This window comes from Cibotium barometz, chromosome 20 (assembly GCF_041138505.1).
Source record: "Cibotium barometz isolate CiBa-2024 chromosome 20, ASM4113850v1, whole genome shotgun sequence".
NCBI lineage: Eukaryota > Viridiplantae > Streptophyta > Polypodiopsida > Cyatheales > Cibotiaceae > Cibotium > Cibotium barometz.
Genome location: NC_141065.1, coordinates 50,913,932 through 50,923,421, shown reverse-complemented (window position 1 = coordinate 50,923,421; position 9,490 = coordinate 50,913,932). Strand labels below are relative to the sequence as shown.

The following is a 9,490-nucleotide window of genomic DNA, read 5'->3' as shown; positions in this document are numbered from 1 at the left end:
TTTTTGATCTTCTAGGGCTATCCTAATTTGAAAATAGCCACTAAACCCATCACAGACCAAGTACCTGCCACCTGGTCCAATATTTCATCCTGAAAAGGAAGAGGATAATGATGCCATTTTGTAGCAGCATTAAGGGGTTTGTAATCCACACAAACTCTCCACTTGTTACTTTTCTTAGGCACAATGACTATAGGGGAAACCCACTTTGCATCATCAAGAGGGTATATGAAACCAACCTGTGACTTCTACCTCCAATATCTGTTTTTGAATAGTCCCTAATCTTCTCAACTTATGGGTTATTAGCTTTGCTCCCTCTTTCAACTTAATCTCACGAACTATACCTCTCATTTGACTATAGTCTTTGGCAAAAAGTTTGGGGTATCTGTCAAGTAACATTCCATATTGCTCTCTTTCCTCACTAGTTAGATCACTTGCTGCAAGCTTGGCTTTTGGAATGATGGGCTTCTCACCTTGAGCACAAGCTTGTCCCATTGTGTGGTTAGCCATTTGTGTGCCACATATGTCTGCTTCAAGTTCCAAAAGACTATGATCCATTGCTGAATCTTCATCGGTTTCATCTGAGGAGCCTGTAGAATAAGCATCATAGCTATCAAAAGAGATCGAATTGGCTCCCTTTTATGAATCCAGCTTTTCTCCAATTTCCAAATTATTGCCAGTCTTTGAATCATATCTTATCCTCTTCTCTTTAGGCTTGTCAACAAACAAATAAATGTAATCTTTATACCAATCCTGCCTAGATTTCATTGCAATTAGCCAAGGTCTTCCCAAAATGATGGGATTTGCCCCAACCTCTGCTGGCATGACATGCATATCAATGACCACTTTTTGTCCAATAACATTTAACTCCATGCTCTCAATCACACCAAGACATTTAACTCCATGCTCTCAATCACACCAAGACATTTAACATTTGAACTATTGGCCATTTTTACACTGAAGATAGACTTGCTTGGTTACTTCAAAACCAAGGTCATGACACAACTTCAATGACCACTTTTTGTCCAATAACATTTAACTCCATGCTCTCAATCACACCAAGACATTTAACATTTGAACTATTGGCCATTTTTACATTGAAGATAGACTTGCTTGGTTACTTCAAAACCAAGGTCATGACACAACTTCAATGACCACTTTTTGTCCAATAACATTTAACTCCATGCTCTCAATCACACCAAGACATTTAACATTTGAACTATTGGCCATTTTTACATTGAAGATAGACTTGCTTGGTTACTTCAAAACCAAGGTCATGTACAACTTCTTTAGTCATGACACATACCTGAGCTCCACCATCTATGTAAACTTTACTCACTTTCCTGATCCATGAATCCAAACATCAACAATAGGCAAAATGTCAGAAACCCTACTCAACTGAACCACATTAGTCTCTAGCATTATAAACTTAGCTCGTCTAACACTTGCAAGTTTATGCCATTGTCGTCTTATCCTGGAGTTCAATTGTAAAATAGATGACCATAGGTGATATCTACCTTTTTGTGCTTCACATTTGCCAAGAGACTCTAAGGAGACTCCCCCTCACCCAATTGAAAATCATCCATGCCAATCTTTCTTCTTCTAGCTCTAGCCTTTCCTTGCTTGCTAGATTCTAGTTTCTCCATGGTTGACTTTCCCTTCTCTCTCTTTTTCTTGGCTCTTGTTTCTTTATCTGCACCTTCAGACTCGGACCTCTGCATCCTTGTTCTTTTATTGCCCAACATATCAGCCTCTTCCTCCTCTTCCTTCCTCAATGGTTTCAAGTACATGCACATTACCCAAAGGGCCTTGAGGTTGTGCATGTCCTTGCATTGGTGTCTGGTTCCCATTATTTACATCTCTATATTGACAACACCTCAATTGCTTTCTGGCCTTTGAATGATTGGATACACACCTCCTGACTCTCTCCTTGGTTGAGGACATTGAGAAGCTATATGGCCCCTCTCCCCACAATTGTAGCGTTGGAAGTGCTACATTCAATTTCTTTGTGGTCTTTCTCCTTGTGGTCTTCTAACTTGGTTCTGAATAACCTGCATGGCAAGATTAAGATTTCCAATTCGCTCAGTTAATCATTGAATCTCTTTATGTAGACCATCTTGTCCTCTATTTGGCTCTAGACTCCTTGTTAGAGTCTCCACACGAATTTCCCTTTCTACATGCATGTCAAAGCAAAGGTTCTACTGCATGCCCACATGTTTCATGATTCTATTTAACTGACATGCCTATTTCTCTTTCCTTTCGAGCCAGCTCTTATTTCCTTGGTGCTCTATAGCAAACCTAACTGCTTCATCTCATAAGTGTCAAGGTCCTTGAGCTCCACCTTTTTCTTAATAACACCATGTAATAGTCTAATAAATCTGTCTTTAAGAAGTCTGGTGGTATTTTATTTTTCCCCAAAACCCTTAAAATTATTCTCTAAACCCCTTCAAACCTATTTAGAAAGGTTATAATCTCTTCTTCTTCCCCTTCATACAATCTACTAAGTTCCCTCCCTCCGAAGGTCTTTTGAATTATCAACCTTCCCATACTTCTCAAAGCATTTCTCAAATGCTCCCAACAATTACTGTTATCCTCTTCTGCTAAACATCATCATACCACTCTCTAGCTACTCCTTCCAGGAGTAACCCTTCCCATACTTCTCAAAGCATTTCTCAAACGCTTACAATTACCCTTATCCTCTTCTGCTAAGACATCCTCATACCACTCTCTAGCTTCTCCTTCCAGGAGTAACCCTACCATTTGGACTTTATATACATCATCATCCCTATTGTTGCTAAGGGTTGCCAATTCTATCCTTCTTAGAAATCTATCCACATTCTCCCCTTTTTCTCCTCTGAACATCTCATACCCTGAACCAGCCACCATAGTTCTTGAGTTGACCCACAAGTGGATTCCGACTTGTTGATCAAAGCTCTAACACAAAACTTCTTTCTCTACAGTGGTGGGGGCACCAAAACATGTGACTTGACCTTTGACCCAGAATGGCTCTATAACTCACCAAGTTGCACAGTAAATCCCAAATGAAGTTACACTATCAACACACAACAGGACAAATCCTCTCTACTTAGTCTGAAAAAACTTCCTTTGACATTTAGTGAAAGCTATTCAAATGAAAAGTTGACATGATGGTAGATAACAAGAAAGCTTTCATTTACATTGAGTTTAATATTGACAGCCAAATAGCAAAGCAAAAACTGACATCATTTACAGTAACTGACAAACCAAACTAGTGATTTACAACTTGGATCAATTGAGATCTTCTTCATCACAAATTTCTGCATGCAGGATCTCTTGGGGGATAGGTGGACATTTTTCATCCATTCGGGAAGCCTCAATAGTAAGAACCATTCGTATTCTGTTTTGAGAGAGCTGAGTATCTTCACAGTGAACCCAAGCCATATAATATTTTTGACATGAGGCTCGAGAACCAAAGATAAAACCATTGTTGTAAATTTGAACTCTAGCACCTGGAACAAGAAGAGGTTTTTAGTGTTTATAATATTCTTTGATTAAACCCGACCAGACAATCAAAGTTAAAACCTTGGAAACCACTCAAACGTGGGGGCAACACTTTCCTACTTCCGAGACAACCAACTGATATACCCCTTGACTCACTCACTTGCAAGGATAAAAGGTTTTATGAAGTATTTAATGATTATAAAATTATTGTTATATGTTGATTCCAACTTTCACCAAACTCTAATGATGACAAGACTATATCACCATTAGGCAAAATATGGGCTCTCATTTTTTTCCCTTAAGGATTTCCACACCTCCTCTCTCTAGAAAAATGGGCTCATGGTGAAAATTTTATAAATTGAATCAAAAGTTGGTGGAGATTGTACATTTGGAATCTGCTCATCAAGGCCTTTCCAATGATATATAGCATGATGGAAAATTTTGATTATTCCAGAAGTCCCCAAATTGGTGTGATAACATGGCATTTTCTGTTTGCCAAAACCAAAAGCAAGCAGGTATGGTTTTGCATTCTCTTGTTCCCGCCCCAAATAAACTACCCGCCTTGCAGTATCCCACTTCTAACAGCAGCAGCAGTTAGGGTAACATGCCACATCATCACCAATTTGGGGACTTCTTGAATAACTAAAATTTTTCATCATGCTATATATCATTAGAAAGGTCTCGATGAGTAGATTCCAAATGTACAATCTCCACCAACTTTTGATTTGATTTACAAATTTTTTTACCATGAGCCCATTTTTCTCGAGAGAGGAGGTGTGGAAATCCTTAAGGGGCAAACATAAGAGTCCATATTTTGCTTAATGAAACATCCACAACACCAGGGAAGCTGGCATAAGGTTGGTGATTAGACTTGCTAATTAAACAACATTTTCCCTATTCTATTTTGGGTGCTTTGAGGTGATGGATTACAAAGTAAAAGGAATCCCACTCATATAAGAGACAAATGTTATAGCTTTGAGATCATTTCTTTTATCTAAACCTTTTTAAAAGAGTTTCTTAATCCTTAAGGTATCTTGTCTTAGAGAAACAATCATGGAGAAAGCAGGGTTTTGGCTGATATCTTGTATTCTTTTTCTTTCTAGAAGTAAGAGGTAGATACTTACAACTATTTCCTTGCCTTTGCTCTCATGTCTTTCATGCAATATAATCCCACCAATGCTAAGGCAAAAGTTTGAGCTCAAGTGAGTTAAAAAGCCATCATATAAAGTGAGCTTGAAGGTATAAGAGAGTGGTGTAATCTCTGAAAAAAAACCAGTATAGAGAGAGGAGCTAAAAGACTGAATTGATACCCAAAATAGCAATATTTCTTCCCTTGAAGTAATGAAGACCTTAGGCACTTGTTAAGCAGCTTTGACTTCTACTCTTGTTAGCTTGCAGGAGCTTCATTACCGACAGTTGCCTTCACAAAAAAGCTTGGAAACCATCTTGGTATAGGAGCAAGCCTCGTTCAGTCGAGTTCTTCAGAGCAATACCTCTTCTTAGCGTATTGCTAGGTGCACTGTGACGAGCCTCACTCCCTTAGCTTACAAGTACATCTTCACTCACTCAGTTAGCAGAAGCACATGCTAACTCTAAAAAGGACTCTCTAAATGCTCTCTTCTTCTCCCCCCTCTCTAACTACTAGTTTAGCTTGAACAAGTTGACGGCAAAGTGCAGAACCCAGATGATGCCATTAGTGGCCAGCAGAAAGTGCATCACTCCTAGAAGTTTCACCAACTCCATAACTAGTGAGACTGCTTTAGATAGAACCTCCCATCCTGCTCTTCATTCGATGATTGCTCTCCCTTTTATAGATTTTTGAGCCGGTCTTCTACTAAGGTCGTCTCGCTGGCTTCCTCGATCTTACCTTCTTTAGCTTCGATCCAGCATCCTGGCGATGGCCACCTTCTAGTGCCCTTCTATCTTTGGCTAATTGCTACCTTGATAGTCGTTCACAGAGAACAAAGCTGCCTGAGCCACGTTGGCCATCTTCACGTGAAGTCCCCATCATCGCTTGCGTGCGAGTGTGCCAACCTCATCGATTTTTCCTTCTTTTCAAACTGGTGTTCCCACATCAGCAATTAATGCGTATTGCCCAGCTCTAAGGTTCCATACATTGAGGCTTTTAGGGCTTGTTTCCATGCTTAGAGTTTGGCCAACAAAATTTCTTAAATATATTGGAAAAAGAGCCATGCTATATATCACCATTTTCTTTCAATTAGCCTCCCATCATGTATGCCTTTAAGGGGTTTATGTACCTTTGTGCTTGGCTTGGTTTTTGTGCAATATAGATGTTCAATACCTGCCTATTCTAAGAGCTTCTACAATATACCCCCAAGATGTTGTGAACCCACACATGTGTGCCTACTAACAGCAAGGGCATCAATTGCCACTTCCATATTGCATCCTTCTTGGGTTGTGCCTCTTTAGCCTCGACTGTTTATTGCTTTCAATTTAGACAAAGCTAGGCAAGAGATAAACCTTATGTCATTGTTCCCTGAGCAGATTCAAACCATGAGTAACATACTAGAGATCATGCTATATTTGTACAATGATATGTAGCAAATGTACAATGATATGCATCAATATATAGCAAATGCAAAACCCCATTCCAAGCTAATAAAGCTAGTTCACACAACACAAAAAGCAAACATAACTCAAACTGCACTAGATCACCTCTAGAGTTCCACACATGCATCCTTATCTTTCTAGAGTGGTTGAGGGATCATTTGTATGAAGCAAACATAACTCAAACTGCACTAGATCACCTCTAGAGTTCCACACATGCATCCTTATCTTTCTGGAGTGGTTGAGGGATCATTTGTATGAAGCACAAAAGAATCTGTCACACAACGTGCACATAGACTCGACACATACATACATATGCACGCACACAGACCCACACACATGCATTTATGTGCATACACATAAGTGGTGAGGTGTGCTCACTTATTATATCCTCAAAGAGATGCACCTTACATATAATGATGCGGTGTTCTATTTTTAAACAATGATGATAGAGAGAAAGAGAGACATTTTCATTATATAATTGACCTCCCCACAACACACACTAAAATTTGAATTTGAAATGGGAATAAAGGTTGTCTTCATAGTGAATGATGTGGCAAGGATAAAATAGTGAGAGTAATATACGCGTAGTGCTAGAATGACCAAATTAATCCACGTGTCTTTAAAAAAACCATTCTTTTAAACACACAAAATTGCTACGCTTTTTCAAAAGTAGATCTAGACTATTTGCTGTTTGTGTAGAATTATAATCCTGAGAAGTACATGTCTTTTTTCCATGGGATGTGCAGAGGAAACCTAACCTTGGCTTCAACTTAAACCTTCTTAAGCTGTCTCTGTAGTGATAGGAAGAAGCACCAGTGAAAGCAATTTCAAAACCTAACCTTAGTATCATGGTGCCACCATCGAATGCAATTATAATATAATTCGGGGTGCCTGTGGAGGTAGGAGCCTTGAAAGCTCTTGCAGAGCAGAGGTGGCGATTCACAACTACGCATGGCTTGTAGTGTCGCTAATAAACTTCACATCACATTTTCTCTTCTTCTTTTTTTCTCCTTCTTTACAACTACACTTCCCATCGTCAAACATGAAATGATTAATATAAAAGTGAAATAAAAAATAAGTTGGGAAGAAAGAAAAAGACGGGGTTGGTAAAGGGTACCCTTATCCGAAGGAGATTTTTAATGGGAAAAGAAAAAGAAAGGGGAAAGCAAAATTTTATAAATAATAAATAATGGATTGCAAGCTGTGTCGCAGTAGGGCGCGCAGAGAGAGCAGAGACGGACGCCATGGCTGGTGCTGCTGGAGGAGCTCTTGCACCTGGCGTTCAAGAGATGGTGGAGGGCGGGATACACTCCGTGCCCGCTTTCTACATCCGCCCTGCTGAGGAGAGACCTCAGTTCTCTCAAGTCATCAGCTCTGAAGTTGCCGGTGTTCCCGCCATCGACCTTTCGGGTCTGCAGAGCGCAGAAGGAAGGCCTCAAGTCCTGGAGAGGATCGGAAAAGCCTGCGAGGAGTGGGGATTCTTCCAGGTAAGACTCTAGCAAGCTGGGAACCGATCAAAGAGACATGGAGCCACGCTAAGCTGACTTAATCCGCTGGTTGTGCAGGTGGTGAACCATGGCGTGTCGGAAAGCGTTGTGGAGGAGGTGAGGGCAGCTTGCAGGAGGTTCTTCCGACAGGACGCCCACGACAGGAACAGGCTTCGAAGCCACAACTACATGGATCCCATCGTGTATAACACGAGCTTCATGTACAACGATTGGAGGGACGTTCTCCACGTCCGCGATATCCCTGGATGGCCCTCCAATGGCTTCGACCTTGCACCCCCTATCTGCAGGTCCCTTCTTCTCTTGCCTATGGCCCTAATTCTGCTTCGATTGCAGATTTCATTGACTTAAAAAGGGTGATTTTTGCCCTAATTTTGCTTCGATTGCAGATTTCATTGACTTAAAAAGGGTGATTTGCCGCTAATCCATTCACTTATACTGCTTCTTCTTCAGGGAAGCCTTTCAAGACTACAAACGAGCAACATCAGTGCTTGCAAATTTGCTGCACCAGGCTATATTTGAGAGCTTGGGATTGAGCTCAGAGTATGTAAAGGAAGCAGTACCCGAGATACCGAGAATCATAATGGGCGTGAACTATTATCCAGAATGCCCTGATCCCAATCTCACCCTTGGAGTATCTGCACACTCAGACGTCCTCTCGCTTTCCATTCTTCTACCAGATGAAGTGCCAGGGCTGCACATAAAAAAGGGAGATCAATGGATCCAAGTAGAGTCCCTTGCTAACTCATTTCAAATTATCTTGGGCGATCAAGTGCAGGTATTGGTCATGTCACATGTGAATCATTTTTTAGGGAGTTTGATTTTACTCACACATTTTTGAGAGTTCCATGTTTCGTTGTTTTCTAGAATTATGTTATGGTGTGAAGGGCTCTCTATATCTCTCATAAAGCATTGTTCACTTTTTTTTTTTCCACGCACATCCATGCACTGTCACACATACAGATAAATGACACATTGTATGTATCCACTTTTTGTTAGTCTCTTTTACTATCACATTAACATTTATGAGAATCAATGTCAATGGGAGTTTTAGATCAAGCACCACCTAGAGTACAATCACATTTGTAGGTTTGATTTTCATGCCCAATTAACACATAGGATTCAAGTTAAATTAGTGATTTTTTGAGTTTGTGTGCATGAGTGTTCTCTCTCTCTCTCTCTCTCCCCCACCCCAAACCTCTCTCTCTCTCTCTCTCTCTCTCTCTCTTTACAACATGTTTGTGTATCTGATTGCAGATGCTAAGCAATGGCAAATACAAAAGCGTTGAGCACAGAGTAGTGACCAACTCATACAAACCAAGAATATCAATAGGTATCTTTTTTGCGCCTAGTGATGACACCGTAATTGCCCCACTTGCTAAATTGGTAAGCGAAAATGAACCAGCCCTTTACAAAGAGACTGCCTTCAAAGATTACATGAAATGTTTTTTCGATAAGCAACAACACTTTGCCAAAAGCTAGAACTTTTGACCATGTCAACTATTGGCAAGGTCCTTTGATATACTTAATCCTAGGAGTTGTCACTTATATCAAAGGAATAATAAGACTCCTATCATTGTATAGTTTCTCTAGTGGTTCTTCAATCGCTTGTGGTCACATGGCATGGTTTCTTATTCCATTTAAAGGATGGCTTACTAAAAAAGTATTTTAACATGTCTCTCGGTTTCTTCTATAAGGAGATTGAGTGGTTGCTCAATATAATGTTATATGACTTTCTTGCATTGTAGACGATAAAAACCTTGTCAAATGGAAATTGTCATGTTATATTCATTTGGAAGGTTATTTATATAATGACGAGACATTCTAAGGTCTTGACTTCCATTATAAAGTTATAACAAAAATAACTAAAACTCTAATACGACTTGATACTTGATTTTCAATAGATTGGCATATCACATTCTTCTTGCAAAAGGATT

General features: G+C 39.9%; 1 protein-coding gene across 1 annotated transcript; it reads left to right on the top strand.

Moving 5' to 3' along the window:
* The first annotated feature begins 7,245 nt into the window (after positions 1-7,245).
* Positions 7,246-9,278, top strand: LOC147627991 (fe(II)/2-oxoglutarate-dependent dioxygenase 4-like). Its single transcript, XM_086814963.1, has 4 exons — positions 7,246-7,535; positions 7,614-7,843; positions 8,007-8,331; positions 8,811-9,278. Exons 1-4 carry the CDS (start codon positions 7,293-7,295, stop codon positions 9,033-9,035), a joined length of 1,023 nt encoding a protein of 340 aa, XP_086671089.1. The 5' UTR covers positions 7,246-7,292; the 3' UTR covers positions 9,036-9,278.
* Positions 9,279-9,490: the final 212 nt, after the last annotated feature.